General features: G+C 34.9%; 4 protein-coding genes across 4 annotated transcripts; 2 read left to right on the top strand and 2 right to left on the bottom strand.

Moving 5' to 3' along the window:
* Positions 1-200: 200 nt before the first annotated feature.
* On the bottom strand, positions 201-6,101 carry LOC108200216 (peptide chain release factor PrfB1, chloroplastic). Its single transcript, XM_017368282.2, has 7 exons — positions 5,833-6,101; positions 5,467-5,526; positions 4,748-4,968; positions 3,946-4,149; positions 3,238-3,453; positions 2,746-2,932; positions 201-637 (listed from the first exon to the last, which is right to left on the bottom strand). Exons 1-7 carry the CDS (start codon positions 6,014-6,016, stop codon positions 345-347), a joined length of 1,365 nt encoding a protein of 454 aa, XP_017223771.1. The 5' UTR covers positions 6,017-6,101; the 3' UTR covers positions 201-344.
* A 2,726-nt stretch (positions 6,102-8,827) lies between these two features.
* Positions 8,828-10,574, bottom strand: LOC108200215 (tetrahydroberberine oxidase). The gene has a single exon (XM_017368281.2). The coding sequence runs from the start codon at positions 10,518-10,520 to the stop codon at positions 8,898-8,900; it is 1,623 nt and encodes a 540-aa protein (XP_017223770.1). The 5' UTR covers positions 10,521-10,574; the 3' UTR covers positions 8,828-8,897.
* A 4,737-nt stretch (positions 10,575-15,311) lies between these two features.
* Positions 15,312-15,860, top strand: LOC108201381 (uncharacterized). The gene has a single exon (XM_017369672.1). The coding sequence runs from the start codon at positions 15,312-15,314 to the stop codon at positions 15,858-15,860; it is 549 nt and encodes a 182-aa protein (XP_017225161.1).
* A 120-nt stretch (positions 15,861-15,980) lies between these two features.
* On the top strand, positions 15,981-17,454 carry LOC108201382 (uncharacterized). The gene has a single exon (XM_017369674.2). The coding sequence runs from the start codon at positions 16,069-16,071 to the stop codon at positions 17,356-17,358; it is 1,290 nt and encodes a 429-aa protein (XP_017225163.1). The 5' UTR covers positions 15,981-16,068; the 3' UTR covers positions 17,359-17,454.
* The last annotated feature ends 3,872 nt before the right edge of the window (positions 17,455-21,326 follow it).

The raw sequence follows: 21,326 nt of genomic DNA, 5'->3' as shown, positions 1-21,326 counted from the left end.
AATAGCACTATTAAAAAAAATTATCTTTTATTGCACAAAAAAATTGCATTTGCATTTTAGTAAAAATGCGTAGTACGATTTAGGAAAAAAGTGCATAATACAAAAACATGAACAAATTTAAAGACGCATGCTAAGCCAACACATTCTTTTGTTCAGTTGAATGTTAAAACATGGCTGCTATAGAACAAGAAGACAATCTATGAACTTGTGAACTGAGTAGGAATGTATTAGCAAGGAAAGCAGTCTAGATATTCATGACTTGTATTCACAGCTGAATAACGACGACGAGCTAGATTACAAATTTCAGACATTGCAGGATATGATGAAATTCTGATTCTATTTAACTAGTTGGACATTGATTCAGTGTACTTGTACCTGAGGTATGATTTAATGAAAGGATCTAATTCACCATCCATAACAGAAGTGATATCGGATGTTTCATGTCCTGTCCTGACATCTTTTACGAGCTTGTACGGATGAAAAACATAGTTTCGTATTTGCTGTCCAAAGTCTGCCTTTACAGCATCTCCTTTAATTTGCTTGATTTCGGATGCCCGTTGCTCCTCGGCTATAATCAACAGTTTAGCCTTTAAGCGGCTTAGAGCTTTGATTTTATTTGCTGCTTGGGATCTTTCTTCTGCAAACCAAAATAAAATTATGTAAGACAACCATCCTGCTACCTTGAGACAGTTATACTAACAACACATGCCCTAAGTTCACAACTCTCATATTTTCTAGTTTCCCTAGTCATAAACTGAAGGATATAACTAAGTCTGATGAATCTACATAAGTTTAAAATAATTTAATTTAGGAAATCAGTAAATTTTATATTACTGTTGCATATTGCTATCAAACAAAAGGAGACAGATTTTTAAAACTAATATTTAATTTAAGAGCTAGCTAAATGATATAACATGTTCCGTACCGTCTTTGGGGAACAATTTTCATCATATACTAGCTAATAAGTAATATCCCATGCGATGCATGGGTAACTTTTAATATTTGCTCTCTTATTTTTTATATTTTAATATAAAATTTTGTTTTAGAGGTGAATTTCTCGTATCCGTTAAAATAGGTCTAAACTCTAAATAAGTAGGCCTGTGTCAGATTTATATGTTTTTATTAGGTTCATTAAATAAATCTTCAATAATTAGCCCATCAAAATAGATTTCAGATTAAATAGGCCCAAGAGATTTTCAGATTGATATGGTTTTATTAGGCCCGTTAAAGTAAGTCTTTAATAATTAGATTAGACTAGTCAAAATGGATTTATAAGAAAGAGGTCCGATATGTTGGAATTTAGATGATTTATATGTGTTTTAATAAAAATAAAGTAGGACCGAGAAAATATATTTTAAAATAAAGAGGGCCGTGAATTGGCCCGTGTATGTTCCAACCAGATCACGAACACAAGCAAGGGGCAGGATAGGCTAGGTAATCAACGAAAAGCATTAGGGTAGGGGACATTTTATGGGCAAAGGATACAAAATTGTTTTTTCTCCCGGGATACACCACAGGTTGGGTTTGAGAGCCGTGTCAAAACTTTAATCGTAGAGTGTGAATATATAAGGTGGAACCGTACAAACTAAAACAACACGAGTCATTCTATGTTCCTCTATTTAGGTTGTCGTACCCATGTCTGACACTTGGACACACGACACAACACTCGGACACGACACTTATTCCGTGTCAGATCCTTTGACTGAAATGTGAACACTTTGACGGACTAAAAGACTGCATTTAGGTTAAATATACAATGCAAACTAGAAAAGAAGCAAAATTTAAAATTTTAAAAAAAAAAAGGCATAGAAGATCCCTAATTTGTTTTTGTTCATAACTTGATACTTACTTATTATTAAGGTATCTACTTATCATGCATGTTTATCAATGTATCATGCAGTGTCCCGGGCACCCCTGTCCAAGAAAAAAATAGGATAGTGTCCTCAATTTTAAGATTTACAGTCCAACACTCAGATATGTGTCATGTTCCATCACTCTGTACCCGAGTCAGAGTAACATAGTCACTCTCAGTCTCATAATGAATTGCACGTGCTTCCTGACATAAGCAATGAGACCTAATCATGTGATAATTTGCAATACACTATACGCGAAATATCGAAATACACAGAATTCAATTGAAAAACCAATCGAGACAACTCGATTCATAAGATATTGCACATCAACTATCATTATTTCTAAATTTTGACCTGCTGAATAACTTAAACCTATATACATTAGGAAAGTGTCCAATAGGAGCACATAATTTCCTTAAGGACCACATAAGTCCCTTTTGTCATCAAAAAATGACAAACATCAACAAATTAACAGGCTGAAGATTCCCATGTATCTTATACCACCTTGACTTCATTTTAGCAAAAGGCCACCATTTCAGCTGGTTTATATATACAATATTGCAGGTTCGTATGAGCAAATAAACTTCATTTACATGGAGTTGGTTTTGTGCTATGCCAAGTAAATAATATTACTACTTACGGGAAAAAATTAAGCAATTACTAACATGAACCTTTAGCTGCATTATGCAAAAGTCAAACTGTAAGTGGAGTATGAGTTTCTATTAAATGATATTATATCTAAATAAATTAAAAATACCTTACTAGTATTCAGCAATTTTGCCTCGATATAACAATAAGCATTATTAATAGCCTTTTAAATAGTCTAAAATTTCAACAATGTGAACATAGGAAACAATTAGATCTGGAAAGAATGCCAACAAAGAACATATACCTGTGCATTTAAGAGAGACACCAGTAGGGATGTGAGTGATCCTGACAGCAGTTTCAACTTTATTGACATTCTGGCCCCCTTTACCACCTGCTCTAGTAAAAGTGATTTCCAAGTCTTCCTCAGGTATTTCAACATCCAGTGATTCTTCTGGAAGAAGAGGCATGACTTCAACACCAGAAAAACTTGTCTGTGTAGATTAAAGTGTGAACCATTTAATAACACCGAAAAAAGACAAGCGAAATATTAATTCAAATTTTGTAATGTCATCCACTCTCTGTAATGCATATAGATACAAACTGATTTGAATTCATCTGACCCTTATGATAATTTTATTCCAGGAACCTACCTATAAAAGTCTAAAACCCAAACTTATAAACATTATCCGTTTATCCTCAACTATTGAGTGAATATCCTTCCACAACCCACCATTCAGGGAACAAATGTCATCCTAATACAATTTACATAAAAACCAACAAGAACTTTTAATAATACCTGCCGAAGGCCTTTGGAGTTGAAAGGAGATTGTCGTACAATTCTATGAGTTCCCTTTTCTCCAGACATGTAACCATAGGCATAGCGACCTTCTAGCTCAATCGTTGCTGACTTGATCCCAGCTTCTTCTCCCATAGACTTTTCAACAACTCTTGTTTTATATCGCTGTTTTTCTCCCCATCTCACATACATCCTAAGCAGCATGTCAGCCCAATCCTGCACTGAAAATTATCAAATTGGATGAAGGAGGTATAATACCTTAAGAGCATTTTGTCATTTCAGTCATTCAAAAGGCAAAGAACGCTTATATGTTATTCTTTGGAGAAAGGATAAATGATGTATAACATAGGAGGAGAGAGGATATGATCAAGCAAAAACATATAAACAAATCATTTCTGGTCTTAGCAACTAACAATCCCTATTACTGTCCATCAATAGAGCAAAACCTTATCCAGCTGCTTAAAGAGGCCAGACTTATCTTTACCTACTACTTTTTGTCCTGATACATGTTTTCTGGTAACTGCCCCAGGAAACCATTTGCCTACATATGCAATTACCTACTTTTGTCCATCAGTACAGTTTCTATTCCTTATTGTGTGCGCCAGAGAAACTATCAGAATGTGCATTAAAGAACAAGACATGCACTTGAGCAATAAACATAAATGAATTTTAACTTATTTTACTGTAGCTTAGAATTACGAAACATACTTGTGCATCAGTACCCCCAGCACCAGCTGTGATGGAGATGACAGCTCCTTCTTTATCGTAGGGGCCAGAAAGTAATTGAGTCAACTCAAACTTATCTAATGCCTTGTTCAATTCCTTGATAATATTAGAAGCCTCTTCAAGAAAAGCTGTATCAGTTGAGTCCATTTCTTCAGTAAGTTTAACTATTGTTTCTGCATCTTCAACCTGTAGCGAGGGCAAATAATTAAATGCTCAAAATAGTAGTATCATCCATTAAGACTTCCACATTACCAATTCCTCTATATATTTTAAGCTCTTATTTCAAAAAATTTATATACTTCTAAGTACGGGGATGGACATTTCACTGAAATTTTATAATAAAAAATGTTCTCATGGGTATCTACTTCAAATGACTAATAATATTTCAAGAGATTCATACTAATTCTGTATGACTTTGGCGCTTTCGGATCAACCGAAATACTGACATGTAGGCATCATCAATTCCCATCGAAATATCCACATGTTCTGTCTGTGCTTGATTTAAAGATTGGGATACGATACTACTTTTTGGTGCTATTCAGCCCCTATCTCAACCTAATAAATCCTACATGCAACCATCTGTATAGTAACATGAGTAGCATCTAAATAGCTAAATTTGCTATTAAAAACCTGACATTAAGTCCCATTAGTAGCAACTAACATAATCACGGTAGATAAATAACAGTTCTTAACATATTGAATATTGATGTAAAGCATTCATCAAACAAAATAATATGTAGCATCTAGGCAAACAAGTTTATTGGAAAAGTTGGCATTTTTCGACCTGGGATTTAAATTCATTGAGGAGCTTTATTTTGTCTTTCACATCAGTTAATGCCATAAGTGTTTCTTGAGCCTTACTACGATCATCCCATAATGAGGTACTTGTTGCTGCTTTCTCCAAATTCGCAAGATCAGCTTCTAGTTGGTGCAGACCAGCAGAGGCCCTAATCTCTTCCACACGCTGAGAAGCATTTTCAACTTCCTTCCTTAAGCTATAAAACCCTGCAGCAGCAATACTAGACATCAGGATGCATCAAACACAAAACAGATAATTTCTATTATGGTTTATCTTTAAGGGGTGGGGGTTGGAGGGAACCATTAGACTAAGAGCCTATTTGCCTGGGCTTAAAGCCCAAACCTTAAGTCCTTTTCAACTTGCTGAATAATGTGTGTTAGTGTAATAAGTCAGAAGTCGGCTTAAAATCAGAAATAAGTCGGAACTTAGTTTGATAGTACTTTTTTCAGACTTAATTTTTTGAACTTTTTTCTTTTGATAAAAATTACCAATAAGTCATAAATTACCCATAAATCACTTTTATTCTTATTATTATAATTTTAGTAATCCACAAGTCATTAATAAGTCAAAATTAACCAAACATACATTTTAAGCTCCAAGCTTATCACATAAGCCACGTTCATAAGTCACATTAAGTCAAGCTCAGCCAAACAGGCTCTAAACCCCAAACCTACTATCGTAAGTACATACCACGGAAAACATACCTTGCATTTCCCATTCACCAGTTTCTGTGCTAACTTCTGCTTCAGGAGTTGCGAAAAGATCTGAAAATTTCCACACAATAAAATGATACATACACACACATTAGTAACACAGACAATGAGCTAGTGCTAACTCACAGTATAACACAATGATCACTAATCAAATGAATTCTAACATAAATTACAGAAATATATAAAAAGAAACAAAAAGGTACTTCAATGGTAAAATTAAGTAAATTACTAAATTATAAGCATCAAAACTACAAAAACTTCAAGGATAATGCAAATTATAACAAAATCTTGAAACCCCATCTCAATAATATCACAAGAACCTGGGTAATCAAGAAAAAATCGATGAAATACACTTACTAGTTGAAGGAAAACGAGCAGAAAGTGTGTAGAAATGAAAGGGTGAAACTGAGCAAGAGAATAAAGAATTACGAGGGAAAATCTGAGTGGGTATTATTGGAAAGTGTGATGTAAATTTTCTTGAAGATTTTTGTGGTAGGAAAATAGCAGGAGGTGCTAAGAAGCTGTGCACAACTCCCGCCATGGCTACCAGAGGGGCAGGCTCACGAATAGATTGAGTTAGGGGCCGTTTGGATGGGTTTCTGCTGTAGATTCAAACGGTCAAACCACTTCTATGCAGTGTTCACTGTTCAAGAAATCAAAAGTTAGGAATACAGTAAAAACTCTATAAAGAATCGGAAAAATTTATTAATTTAGAGAGTTATTAATTTATCGATAAATTAATAATTATTAATTTAAAGAGTTTTTAACCGATTACATCGTACATACGAAACAAAAAGACAAATTAGTCTATGCTTTTTAGAATTAACTTACAGCAAACCTTGGGACTCAATGTAAATTCGTAATTACTATGTTCATATTTATTAGAAATCAATAATGACAACATAAATTAGTAACTACTATGTTCAAATGTATAAGAAATCAATAATGACTTTTGAAGTACTGTATAGTAAATGTAATATATTTCAATAGAGTATAATATATTTTTTTTCAGTTTCTGTGAATTATTAATTTATAATTTTCTTGGGACCGAAAATTATAGAGGGATCTCCCGAAAAATTATTATCTTATCATTTTATCAAGTTTTTCAATTTTTTACATTGGCCCAAGTCGGGATCGAACAAATTTATTATTTGAGAGAGTTTATTAATTTACCGAGTATTATTTAAAGAATTTCTACTGTATTAGTTAAAAATATATATATTATGTTATATAAATTAATAAAGTAGAAATCGTTTAAGTTGAAATAACGAGGGAAGTGTGTTCAACTCGGAATATAAAGAATTATATATGATTTATGGATTAATGGATTGTATTTGATTTTGATCTTATGCGGATTTTATTGGATGTATTCGATTGGATTTTTTAAAAAATAAATAAATTCATTCATAAAATCTGAGTGTATTCAATTTTTCAAATCCATTAAAGTTTTACGGTATTTAATTGAGATTTTAAATTATGCTACAAAATCTGACGGTATTCAATTGAGATTTTAAATTATGCTTTAAAATTTGATGATATTCAATTGAGATTGTTTTAAATCCACTAAAATCTTGTGGTATTCAAATACCGATGATTTTTTTGGATTTCATGAAATTATGAATTTTGTGGTATCATTCGGTGTATTTATAAGTTTTTTGAAATCCCACCAAAATATATGAGCTTTTGAAGCATTGTGCTTATATCCTAAAAATCTATATCAACGATGCGACATCTTATCAAAAAACCACACAAAATCAAAATCTTATACAATCCATTAAAATCATGCATTAAAAACTTCTATTAAAATCTCAATCGAATACGCCCTCCTAAATAAAATATTATGGAGTTGACATAGATAAATCTAATGATTTTTTGTGTGATTTTATAATGCACTGAACAATCCAACAAAACTATCATATTTTTAAATAATCCCAACTGAATCATCAGATTTTTAAATTTAATTTATAATATAATTTAATAACTTAACTAAATACGCCAATATTCTCATACATTTTTTTCTTTTATCAAATCATACATTTTTTAAAATTCGAGTTGAAGACACAAAGATTTCACAAATGAAAAAAAAATTATTTAAACACTCAATTGAATACACCCCTTTTGAAAATTGCTTCTCCTAAAAGTGCATAATGTTTTCTTTGTTTTATACAATCATATACATATATTTTAAATGTGCCAACTAAATGACACGTAGATGTCAAGAAGATAATATAGGTAATAGTTTTGTAGCCTTTAGATGCTTTTATACTTCATGTTTAAAAGTCAAAAATTTGAGAAAAATTTAAAGATTTGAATCAGTGGTTTGGAGATCATATAAATCATCTAATTTTAGTGTTTTTATAATTATCAATTTAAACAACATTTTAAACAAATAAATTTTAAAATAATTATATATGAATTAATATATAATTTTTTTAATTAACTAGTCAAAATCTACTAACAATGGACAACTATTTATTCATCTTCAAAAAAAAAAACGGACCAATATTTATCAGATAGCTCATATAATAAAACTGCCTGTAACTAGGTGCGAAAAATAATTTTTTTGCCGATATAATCTTCGAATAGTGTTCCAGTTGGTACCCTATCAATCAGACTTTTTTGACGAAAAGTTTACGACCTGTACTCATTTGAAATTGGAAAAGTCAATATGATATTTGTGGCTTTAAGAGATTAACCTGTGATGTGATACACAATTACACACAAGCCCTTATAAACCTGCCCCCAGTAACTGCTTCTGCTTCCCGCCGTCATTCTTCAGCACACAACTAAAATAAAAAAATGTCACATTTACGTATTCGTCTCGTTATTTCAAGAGGACGTAGTCAGAATTTATATTAATGTCAAAAGAATGATACTCCCTCCGTCTCTAAATACTTTTCCTGTTTGTACTTTTCACGTTTGCCAACACACATTTTTTATCGTTAATATCTTTCATTTCATAGTAGCATTAAATATAAAAACTTCACCGTATTAAAGTACTCGTGAATACGAATCTAACAAGATCACTCATGACTATATTTAGTTTTATAGATTAGATGTAAATTAGTAATTTGTCTCATGTTATGAACAGTACCGACATTACAAATAGGAAAAGAAAAAAGAAACGGAGGGAGTAACATCTAAAAGAAACAGAGATACCCGTGGTAAAATCAGCTACACAATCATATCATAGCAATACCCATAAAATAAACACTTCTTTTGTTAAGAGTTTCCTCATGTTGACGAATGGTATTCGCGAAAAAAGTCAATTATAAAAATATCCCTAAAACATAAACAGATTTTCAGGAGATGCGGCTAATTGGTAGTATACTGATACAGAACACTTTGAGAATATAATTTAATAAAATATTATCGAAGAACTTGTACAAGCAGAATAACATAAACCTTCTAATTCCAAAGAATCACGAAGATGGAGGAATACTCTGTTCGTGCCTGAAGAAGTTACCAGGATCAACCGACGACTTAACACGAACCAATCTATCGAAATTATTCTTGAAATACTTTTTACCCCACACGCTTGCTCGCTTGTAGCTTGTCGGACCTTCTTCATTGTTGACTCCCAGATCAAGATCATTATAATTCACGTACGAAGTTCTCGGATTTTTCGTTACATATGGTGTCAAATAGTCGTAAAGCTCTCTGATCCATTCTATTTTCTTCTCCGCATCTCCATCAGTCTGCACTCTCATATAGATCATGAACAATGTGCCAGCTCTATGGGGGAATGGAATTGCAGATTCCGCAATTTCATTCATTCTGCCTCCGTAAGAAGTGAAAACAAAATTTGTCGTCCCGGGATCATATTCAAGGAGCCGGGTCCATATTCCATCTAAGCCTTTTCGTGATATTGGCCTTTCGGCGTAGCTTGATTTGGCCTTAAAAGGGATCCTGAATGATGTTCTGTTTAGCAGAACTTCAGGGGACTCTGATGTCGAAAACAGAGAAAAACGTAGTGCAGATTGAATGTAACTAAGTTCAGCGCAGTGTTCTTTTGTCAGGCCTAGTTCAGAGAACTCTTTGTTCATCATGGAAACAAGTTTTTCTTGACCACCGAGGAAATAGCCCGAAAACCTTAATCTGATTGTTTTTTCGGCTCGGTTTCTAGCTACAGAGTCATCGGTCAGTACTGTTCTGGCTCCTGGATTAGGCCTATTTTTCCAAATAGTGGCGGCTAGAACTCTAATTTCGACGTCTTTGGGAAGCCTAGGGGCAACAGATTGCCACTTATGAAGAATTTCAGTGCCATTTTGTTCTATTGTTCTGTCGAGTCGAAAAGCTGTCACAATTTCAGGAACCGAAACGAGCTTTAATTTCCAAGAAAGAATCACAGCGAAACTAGAAGCACCGCCTCCTCTAATAGCCCAAAACAGATCTTCCCCCATCGACTTTCTGTCCAAAATTCTTCCCTTGACATCCACTATACGAGCATCGATCACATTGTCAGCAGCAAGGCCATATTTTCGTCGTAAATTGCCATAGCCTCCGCCACTAATTAGTCCAGTAACACCGACAGTATACCATAAGCCACCCGGAAATCCAAGGGTACTACTTTTTTGAGCAATGCTGTAGTAAAGTTCGCCTAATGTTGCACCGGATTGCACCCATGCAGTGGCGGCCTCATGATCAACATTAATCTTATTGTAGTGAACCATGTCAAGCACGACAAAAGGCGCTTTCGAGACGTACGAGAGCCCCTCGTAGTCATGCCCCCCTCCCCGGATCCTCATCTGGATGTGGTGCTTTTTCGCGCAGTAAATCACTGTCTGGACCTGAGAGTCCTCCGTTGGTGTGACAATCACGAGGGGTTTGGGGGTGCTAGAGCCCGCGAATCGAAGATTATTTATCGAGGACTCTAAAACAGAATTGTAAGAAGAATTTTGTGGGGTGTAAATTTGTTTGGTTATTGAGTTTGAGTTGGGTGAAAAACGGGTGAGACACTGGAGAAAATCTTCATGGCTGCTAGCTGATGAAAGTGTTAGCCAAAAGCTACAGAGAACAAAGATTTTTGCCGATGAAATCTTCATAATATTTTAATTTTGACTTGTGATGGTTGATTATTATGGATTTGAAACGTGAACATGCGATCTCTTTATATAGTGGATTTGATACATTTAACATGGTCTTGAAAGAGAGGAAAGCTTGTGGTAATTGAATGAGATGGGTGAGTTCTTTCTGGAAAGATTTGACAATACTCATGTCGATATTTGTCAGCGCTGACATCTATTTAACGGAATTAATTAATAATATATAGCAAAAATAGTTTGTCCAAGCACATTAAGAGTTTAATTATTACTCCCTCCGTCCCTCGGAGTTATATACGTTTGGTTTGGACACGGAAATTAAGAAAAATGTAGTATAAAGTAAGATAAAGTAGTGGGAAAGAGAAAGAAAAGTGGGTAAAATGACGGGACCCTTCAATATTTAATTGATAGATTTGGAAAAATGGATGAAAGTAGTGGCTGGTTGAGACTTTTATATTATAAAATGTTACTATTTTGGGAAAGTTTTGAAATGTATAGAATTAAGTGGGACATCAAAAAAGGAAAGTGTATAGAATGTAAATCGATGGAGGGAGTACATTTTTAAAAGTACATTTTATTGTAATACATATATATTCAAAATTAGCTAAATATTACTGTAGTTTTGATATTATAATCTACTATATTATATTATTCAATTAAAGTATCAAAATATAAACATATGTTAAAAAGTGTTGGTTGCATTCCAATGATTTTAACTTATATCAAGTATCAAAATTATAGCATATTTTTCATGTGCAGGTTTCATTAAATATGAAAAAATATATAATATTCACTAAAATTTTGGTTTTTGATACTCCCGTATCATCGTCAACTAGTACAACACTTCTTTTCATGCAAATGAGAGTGACATCTATAGATCGTCAAAGATTGAATAAATAATTGCAATTATAGTTATATTATCCACAGTGAATGGAGCAATTTTTTTCAACTATTTGAAATGTATATGAAATATTAGGTTCTTTTCCTCATAGTAGGTCACAGGTACGTATAAAATTAACTGGGGGCGAAACAAATTTCGAGAAAGAGGTGATGGCAGCAAGGAATCACCACGAGCGCCGCGAGAATGGTCTTGTTTATCGATGACGGCTTGCTCTTCCTTATTAGTGACAGATTGATGTCGTGATATGTGCGACATGAAATTAATTTCAATAATGATAATACGTACTCCCTCCTCCGTCCGGCCCAATAGTTTACATTGGGTTTGGACACGGAGATTAAGAAATACGTATAAAGTAGTGGAAAAGTGAAAGAAAAGTGGGTGAGGTGATAGGACCCATTAATTTTTAATATATAAAGGGAAAAGTAGTGTGAAAAGGAAGAAAACGTGAGAAAGTGGTGGGGCCCATTAACTATATTAGAAAAGTTTTGTAATGTAAATAAATGTGTGGTACGTCCAAAAGAGGAAAATATAAAGAATCTAGAGGGACACATGGAGTAATATACTCCCTCCGTCTCAATTTATAGATCTATTTTAAAATAAACACACATATTAAGAAAAAAGTTTGTTAGATAGAATCTTATCTCATGTATCATTAATTAGTGCATTGATAAGTGAGAATATAGTTGAGTTTCAAAAAAATCACAATAAATATAGGGATTTAGTGCATTGAGAAATGAGAATAATGTTGAGTTTCAAAAAAATCACAATTAATATGTAGATAAATTTGTATTGAAAGAATAGAGGGACATGTATTTTTGGACAATTGTTTTTCCAAAAGAGACCTATAAATTGAGATGGAGGGAGTAGAATTACTTGTAAAGTCATGCACAATTTGATTCAGTATCATATTAATGATCGAGCAAAAATTAAATTATGGGCTTTTTTCAAAAATACCCAAGTAAAAATGATTTTTTGCAAAATTACTGTCACATTTTAAAATAAATTGTAAAAATACTATTATTTCAAAATATATTTGCAAAAATATGGAGGTTGCATATGCAACAATATCTGCAACCTCTAGCAACTACAAATGCAAGTTTAATTTTTTTTTTTAAACCTACGTTTAGTTGCATAATAAGTTGCAACTAGTTGCAAATGGCCAAAAATGAATGCCCCTGCGGAGCCGATAACAATAACATAAAACAACCACAAAAACAACAACAAAAAAGGAGCAAAACCAACAAGTATTGCAACCAAAAAATCAACAAAAGCAACAAACTAGCTTCATCTCCATCTGCTACGACATCTCCGCCATCTTCATCAACTCCAGCGCCGTCGACGTCTCCAACGACACTTCGTTTACCTCCGATCCGTTTACCTCACCCAGAATCATCGTCGTATTCAAGGTGCATCCATCTCCAACCGCTCCAAAATCTCACAGATCAAGGATTAATGATCGACGATATTCCGGGACAAGATCGACGGCTTTGCCAGTTGAAGATGAGGAAGAATTCGAGAGTCTAGATGAATGAAGATGAGAGAATAAGACTGTGACGTGGTATGGTGTATCCTCCTGTGAGATGTGGAGAAGAAATCAAGTATAGAGTAGGTCGTAAAATTGAAATAACAAGACTGTAAAACAGTAAAAACACAATGAAACTCTATGGACCGTAATTTTATAAATTGTTTGCTTAAAAACCGTGTTTCCAATATATTCCCTTAAATTAAATCCAGGATAACTCTGTCCAGTGGTTTCTTTTTTTCTTTTGCTTAGCAGCTATTGGAGCCGCTCTTCTTTTTCTCTTTTGATCAGTAATTATCTGGCCTTCTATCAGATTTCTACATGTGGAAAGTTCCGAAATCTTTTATTTGCTTTGTATTTTTTTTTCCTTCTTTTAATAAACCTTATTTTAAAGTTTTGATTTTCTTAAAAATCTTTCTTGTTAGATAAGATTGATCTATTTTTTCTTAAATTTCGGCAGTAGATCATTTTTCCGGATCTAAGGATTCAACGCCTTTTCCGATTTGACCTTCTATTTTTAGATTTCAATTTCACAGAATTATGAATTTCTCGTTCTTCCTGGTGATTTTGTTCTCGAAAGTGGTCCGTGTTATCCTGTTTTGTGAATTTGTTCCCGAGATCAAGAGATTGTCATTTGTAAATCTAAGATTGCTAGTTTATCACATTTATTTTTTGGGTTTTGATTTCTTGGTTGTCTCACCATTTATGTGAGTTTTGTTATTCTATTTGTATAGTAACAAAAGTTGTTAAAAGACTGTATTCTCGATCGGTAGCTCAAATTAATTATGGCTGAATGTAAAGTGGTGAACCATGCGCAAATATCATCTTCAATAAGTCACTTGAAGATGCACAAACATATATATGGCCGACTCTGGAGGTTTGTAAGTTCATGCCTTCTCTCGATTTCTGGGTTTTGTGTTCCGTGCTTGTGCTCCCACAATTTATTCAATATGGTCATAGGTATTTTTGATGTTCAGGCTTAAGTTGGTGTCCAGTTTTTTATCATGTTTCATGCGATTGATGATTGGGTATAGTTTGTTTTTGAGTGAATTTAACAAATCCAATTTTTTTTACCTTTGCTTGCCATTACCTTCTTCTGTGTGATGGGAAAAGGCCACTACATGAGCCATGTTGTATACCCATTGAGAAGTATGCGACAGTAGCCACTTATATCTATTAGACCCCTATAAGTAACGGTTATGGGACAAATGGGATTCCAGGTTCCAGATGAAGGCAGTAGGATTAAGAAAAGGGTCTAAGAAAAGTAAAATTACCTCACATGTATCCTCAGGTGCAATCTCTGGAAAATCTGAAGGCCAGGTTAAAGGCCGCCCATCATGAGTAAGCACGGCCAAAAGATTAGTAGGCTGTGGGACCGCCATCTTACCGTGGCTTCAGTTGAATTAATTTGGAGCAATTGAAATTAATGTAGGGTCTGGAAAATCTGAAGGTCAGGTTAGAGCAACTGCAGCGCGGGGCTGTTTTGATCCTCGGGCCGCGTGAAATGACCTGTCCACTAAAAAGTGGCACCATATAGCGTTGTATGCTTTGGACGTAAATGGTCCAGTGTCGCCACGCCGGGCTCGGCCACTTCAACAGCAATTCAATTTTTTATTAACAAAACCTGTAAAAGCTGCTACCCACTGAAGACACAGAGCTCCAAAAGAAAATATAACGTTAATGTTACCGTTGATAATATTAACGTTGTAATATTAACGTACATATAAACGGTAATATATTTCTCTCCTATAAATACCAATCCCCAAACCCCTATTATTTACACTCTCAAATTCTAAAAAAAAAATTTAGCAAAAGATGAATCCAAATAATCCTCCATCTTCAAATCAAAATCCAAATCCTCAAAATCTAAACCCTCAATTTCCATATCCATATCCAAATTCCTATTTTCCGAACCCACAAAATTTAACTTTTAATTCTCAAAATCCGAATTCTCAATACCAATTTCTACATTCTCAAAATTCTCAATTTCCATTTTCATATCCTCAAAATTCTCCATATCAGTTTCCTTTTCTGCCATTTTCAAATCCACAATTTGAAACGCAACAAACACCTATCAATATTCAAAATTCTCCGGAAACACAAGTTCCGGCCTTTGGTCATGAAAATATTATTGATTTAAATGATGATTGTGAGGAAGCCGAAGAGGTACGAGAAATAGTTGGTCAATGGAAGTGGGTTGAAGATAAACTCTTAATAAGTGCATGGTTGAATGTGTCAATTGATCCACTAATCGGTACTGATCAAAAAGCTGAAGCATTTTGGGAACGAATTCATCAATATTGCGAGGAAGATAATCCTGGTGTCATTAAGAGAGGAGTTATGGCAATGAAAAAAAGGTGGCAACGAATAAATGAAGGTGCTCAGAGGTAGTTATAGACTAGTCGGGAGCGGTTCAAACTTGGACGACATAATTGAGAAAGCCCATACTCTACATTTAAAATATTACAAGAAGAAGTGTAATTTTGACAATCATTGGCGCGAGCTTCGTAGACATCCCAAGTGGAGAACTCCTACAACTAGTGCTAGTTCCAAAAGAACTAAATTAAGTAGTTCTGGAACTTACTCGTCGGAGGGAAATAATGATAAACCAACATCTGATGAATTTGAGTCAATTCGTCCTAGAGGTACAAAAACAACTAAAAGAAAGGGAAAGGGAAAGGCAACAGCTGCAGAAGTTGAAGAATATGAAGCTTTCGAAGCTAATGACTTGAGAAAAATGACCATAATGGAAAACATAAATGAAATTCGTCAAAAAGACATTGAAACCCGACAAAAAGAACTTGAGGCGAAGCAAGCTGAGATGGATTTACAAGTGATTTTGGCAGATACTGAAAAAATGAATGATGCTCAGCGGAAGGCTCACGCAAAATTGCTAGAGAAAATTATGGCAAGAAACTAGTGTTTGTCTTTTTCTGTTTGTTTGTATTTGTTTGTAAGGTAGCCGTTGTTTTCATTTGTTTGTAAGCTAGCCGTTGGTTTCATTTGTTTGTAAACTAGTTGTTGGAAGCTAGTGGTTGTTTTTATTTATTTGTAACTAGCCGTTAGAATATATTCGTGTTTGCCTTCTATATAAATTAGATGTAACATCTCTTTCAGTTCACAACAACATGAATGAAACACATACACCAGAAAGCTTCACTGAAGAATTCATTGAAGAGTTTTTTGATGAAACTAAAAGAAATCGTCAACTAGAGCTCTTTCATAAAATATATGGACAGAGCTCAACATCCACACCTCGAAGAAATATTTACAGGGATCGTGAAGGAGGTCATCACCTCCTGGTGAATGATTATTTTTCGCCGAATCCTGTATATCCAGAAAATATATTTCGACGAAGATTTCGTATGGGAAGACATGTCTTTCTTCGTATTGTAGATGCTGTTTCAAATTTGGATCCATACTTCCAACAGAGGATTGATGCATTGGGAAGGAAAGGTTTATCGCCTTTACAAAAATGCACTGCGGCAATGCGTATGTTGGCATACGGTGTATCCGCTGATGCTGTTGATGATTACGTTCGTATTGGAGAGAGTACTGCAGTTGAAGGCTTGAAAAAATTCGTCTCAAATGTAATCACAATATTTGAGGGTGAATACTTACGAAAGCCGAATTCGGATGACATACAACGTCTATTGCAGATGGGTGAGGCTCGTGGCTTTCCTGGTATGATGGGCAGTATTGATTGCATGCACTGGCAATGGAAAAATTGTCCGAAAGCATGGAAGGGAATGTTCATGAGTGGTCATAAAGGAGTTGCAACAATTATACTAGAAGCGGTTGCCTCATCTGATCTATGGATATGGCATGCATTTTTTGGAGTTGCTGGATCAAATAATGACATAAATGTTTTAGATCGGTCACCAGTATTTGATGATGTGTTACAAGGTCGTGCCCCTGAGGTAAATTATACTATTAATGGGAACAACTATAATATGGGATATTACTTAACAGATGGAATATATCCTGAATGGGCTACATTCGTTAAAACGATACCATGTCCACAAGGCGAGAAAAGAAAATTATTTGCAAAATATCAAGAAAGCCAAAGAAAAGACGTAGAACGAGCATTTGGTGTGTTACAATCCCGTTTTGCAATTATACGTGGTCCGGCACGTTTTTGGGACAAAGAAGATCTTGGAAGGATCATGAGAGCATGCATCATAATTCATAATATGATTGTTGAGGACGAAAGGGACACATACGCCACTCAATTTGGTCCATTACCAACTTATGATGATGCAACAAATGGCTTATCGCAACCAAATTTAGGCGAAGAACCTTCTGTACCGTATGAAACGTATATCCAAAACAGCATGCAGATGCGTGATAGACGGGCACATCGTCAGCTACAAAATGACTTGGTTGAGCATATCTCGCAGTTTCACGAGAATCGTTAATTTTTTTATTGTAAAATTTAAAATTTAATGTCTTCTTGTATGTTGTTTTTTATTCCATGAGTTTTAATAAGATGATGCATTTTAATTATTGAGACATATTTTTTAATTTAATAATATTTTTACTTTTTTTAATCACTTTAATTTAATTATTATAATTTTAACATTAATAAAATAAATTAAAAATCAAATTATAAAATCGTATACTAAATATATATTATAATAATAATATTAGAGACCCTGCTGAAATATAGAAAGTGTCCTTTGCGTTGCATAGACCGGGGTCAGTTTTTCGAAAATACACTTCCAGCTGAGGTGTCACGTTGGTGTCAGTGGGGTGCAGGGGAAGTAACCCCAAGCGCTGCGGTTGCTCTTAATGGCCGCCCATCATGAGTAAGCACAGCCAAAAGATTGGTAGGCTGTGGGACCGCCATCTTACCGTGGCTTCAGTTGAATTAATTTGGAGCAATTAAAATTAATGTAGAATGGAGCAGCGAGCTAAAAGAAGTACAAATATTATAATGAGATTTGACATTTCAAGTGAATTGTATGTGGGTACTAATCCCTGCACCCTCTAGAATGCACTTGCTTACCGATATAAAGTATCCGTGCTTCCTAGATGAATGGCATTTTTTTATAATATATATTTGCGTTTTTAGATAACCCCCTCTTTCTCCCCCATCAAAATCAGGTGCATTCAAAATTGTGTTCCAGCCCCTGAAATAATTTGGTTCACAGGGTTGTTGCTTGTGGGTATTTATAATTTAGGCTGATTTATGGCTAGGTTCATTCTCCCGCTTCACTCCGTATTTTATTCTTCTATGTTGATTTGTGACTGAGTAATTTAATGAAGGAAGACCTGATTTTAATTTGTAGAAGGACCTGTTCCGTTACAAGCTGTTTCCGGAGATGGCACTTTTAAAAGGGGCCGGCCAAAGCTCACTATCACCGAAGATGTTGTAGAAAGGAGAAAGCTGTCCAAGCGGAAGCAAAATGCTAGGCGTACCAGCCACCAAGGTCTGTATTCTAAACTTGCATGTTATGACAATTGTGTTAGATCTTTATGCTATGTATCTGTGATATTCTGTTGAGTCAGCTTACTATCTATATGCATGTGGCCTTTGATTAGTTGCCTACTTGCCTCTGTATAATTTTTAAATCAGGCAAAGATTTAGACAGGTGACATGTCTGTTTCATGTAACAAGGATCTCTGCCAACAACCATAATTCGACACAGCGCACAACTCAAATGAGAAAACACAATCAATTTGACTGTTCATTCATTCCCTTCTGCGGTTGCCTTGTGCATTCAAAACCGAAAAATGTGATTCGTTGTTTTGGGCATGATTTGGTCTTGCCAGTTTGCTATTGTTGTCTGTTTGAAGAGATATAAATTGTTTTAAGTAGTTTGAAGCCGCGCGTGTAGGAGAGGCATTATCAATGAAAGCTCTATAAATATCCAACTAACTTGGCCTTGTAAGTGCCATCATTAAAACACTATTTAGCACCTGCTGCTTTTTCCTTCCTTGTGAATGCCTTGTACTTGATAATAAATAGTGACAATGCGGAGCCCTGGACCTCAGTTTGGCTGAATTCTTGGCATCCACTTCACCAACAGCCAATTTATATTTTTTTGCCCTAATTTATTTAGTTTGCCTGGGACCACTAGATTATTAAATAAATAATTAATTTATTAAGCCAATTGGCCTTGTAAGTCCCATCATTAAAACAATATTTAGCCTCTGGTTCAGTTGCCTACCTGGTGAATGCGTTGTGCTTAATAATAAATAGTGACAATGTGGAGCCCTGGACCTCAGCTTGGTTGAATTCTTGGCATCCATTTCACCGACAGCCAGTTTTTATTTTTTTGGCCTCATTTATTTAGTTTGCCTGGGACTGCTAGGTTATTAAATAAATAGTTTATTTATAAGAAAGCCATAGCCAGTTTTTATTTTTTTGGCCTCATTTATTTAATTTGACTGGGACTGCTAGATTATTAAATAAATAATATATTTATAAGGGAGCCTGATTGTTATAGGACTTGGTCTGTTAGTTGTTTATTGGGATTTGTATTCCCTGTATAAGCACTGTAGTCCCCCACATATCACAGTGACCTTTTTTTTTGAAATATCGCGCTGATATTAGATCAGGGTTCTCTGATGGATTGTGACCCACGGGCTTCTCCATACTGCGGTTTGGAAGGTTTCGGGGTAGGGGGTGTAGTGGCGACGCAGTTCATCCACCCAAGTTCATTATGTCCTGCATCAGTTTTCAATTGGGTGCTTGGGAGTCTGAAATTGAAGGGGGGAAAAGAGGAACTATTGATATGTGCGGTAGCCTCTCCCTGAAAAACTGTATTAACCACCCAATAGACAATGAATTATAGATTGCTATTTGCGCTAGACAAGCTGGAAAACACTGCTGCAAATTCTAAAAAACTGCAGGAACCTGCTTCGAGGAAGTGCATAAATATGATCGCTAGAATCTGGACATATTTAAGCTAACCTCGGCGCCATGATTCTGCACAATCTTTCGTGTAGCTCAGCATTCAGCTGCATAGGTCGCTGCACATTCTCAATATTCTTGGTTGAAAGCTGGCTTATGCAACAAATTTATGTTCTGAGTAAATGGGATCAGGTTTGTTGACAGATTATATTCCAGTGTGCATATGTTTTTAACCTAAAAGAACATGGTTACCCCAACCAGGGGCCACGGCGACAAAGTAATGAAGTGATGAAAATAGGGACACCAGAAACATAAACCAGCTTCTGTTATGTAGATTATCTAGCCCGGATGCAACAGAAATTATAAATTATACCACTTATAGTTGTTGCGCTTGCCTGATAGTTGCTGCCTTCAAGTAGGATTTAGCCGCTGAGTATCTGTTTCTGTTAGGGATGTCCTGTTTTGGTAAGGTCATAATTGAAATCCCGGACCCGTCCCTGTTACTCTGTTAGAATGTAGATAGTAGGTAGCAAATAATGTTATTACAAAAGTTCTTAGTTGGCTTTCACTGTTGTCCCTGAACTGCATTTTGAATTTGTTTGATTTCTTGCATGGATTAGGTTCAGCATCCTCCGATGTTTTCACTGTAACTCCTTCGCCAAGATTACCCCCTGCACGCTACAACAGTCAAATTCATGCAACAGATGGAGCTGAACCAAGCAGGACGTGTACGTTCTGGAACCCTCCACATCTTTAACAGTTAAAAAATATATCCCTGTATTTGCGTTATTTTCCAGTCCAGCTTACAATCATTGAGGTTCTCTCTGAACCCGCTGCAAGTATTCCACGATAAAAGAGTTCAATCATCCATAAAAAACTGTTAAAAATATGAATACTAGGATGTTAAGCATATTTGGGAGAAGACTCATTATTACCTAATGTTGTGCATCATGCCAGCTCTTGTAATGCATTATGTACAGTATTGATAATAATCTGATTATTCACAAGTTGAAATTTAAAAGGATTTGTTGTCTAGCAACTTCAGAGAGGCCCGGCTCAAGCAAAATAGGGCCCTGTGCGAAAATAAAATTAAAATAATAATTTGTGTATGTGTGGAGAACAATTGTTTTCAATTTCCTCAAGAAAATGGTTGAAGAGAAATAAAATTATTAAAAATAAAGTCTAAATAGCCAAATATAGCAACACTACTCAGATAGATATTATAAGTGATGTGTTTAAAGTTTATTTTTAATTTGACTATTATTTATAAAGTTTACAAATTTAAATTTCAAACCCAAAATCAATTGTTTTCTTTAGCTATTTCTCAAATGAGCGTGAATTATGAAATAAATTTTAATAGTGAGAGGGAGGAATAACCTGACTGAATGAAACTTTTTTAAAAATGGGGACCACTCAAACTTTGGGGCATTGTGCTTTTGGGCTGTTTGCACACCTCAATAGCCGGGGCTGACTTCAGACAAAATGATTTGTACCTAATATGGTGCATTGTGTAATGCATAACGGATG

The sequence above is a fragment of the Daucus carota genome, chromosome 9 (assembly GCF_001625215.2).
Source record: "Daucus carota subsp. sativus chromosome 9, DH1 v3.0, whole genome shotgun sequence".
NCBI lineage: Eukaryota > Viridiplantae > Streptophyta > Magnoliopsida > Apiales > Apiaceae > Daucus > Daucus carota.
Note: the sequence above shows the minus strand (reverse complement) of the source record. Positions and strands in the feature narration are given on the sequence as shown.

Bases quoted from the DNA above. Each gene is read 5' to 3' on its own strand.
- LOC108201381 (XM_017369672.1), top strand. From the start codon at position 15,312: ATGAAGGTGCTCAGAGGTAGTTATAGACTAGTCGGGAGCGGTTCAAAC.
- LOC108200215 (XM_017368281.2), bottom strand. From the start codon at position 10,520: ATGAAGATTTCATCGGCAAAAATCTTTGTTCTCTGTAGCTTTTGGCTA.
- LOC108201382 (XM_017369674.2), top strand. From the start codon at position 16,069: ATGAATGAAACACATACACCAGAAAGCTTCACTGAAGAATTCATTGAA.
- LOC108200216 (XM_017368282.2), bottom strand. From the start codon at position 6,016: ATGGCGGGAGTTGTGCACAGCTTCTTAGCACCTCCTGCTATTTTCCTA. The intron at 4,969-5,466 runs GTATGTTTTCCG...TTGCTGCTGCAG, and splicing joins TGGTGAATGGGAAATGCAAG to GGTTTTATAGCTTAAGGAAG. The intron at 4,150-4,747 runs GTCGAAAAATGC...CCCTCGCTACAG, and splicing joins TCAATGAATTTAAATCCCAG to GTTGAAGATGCAGAAACAAT.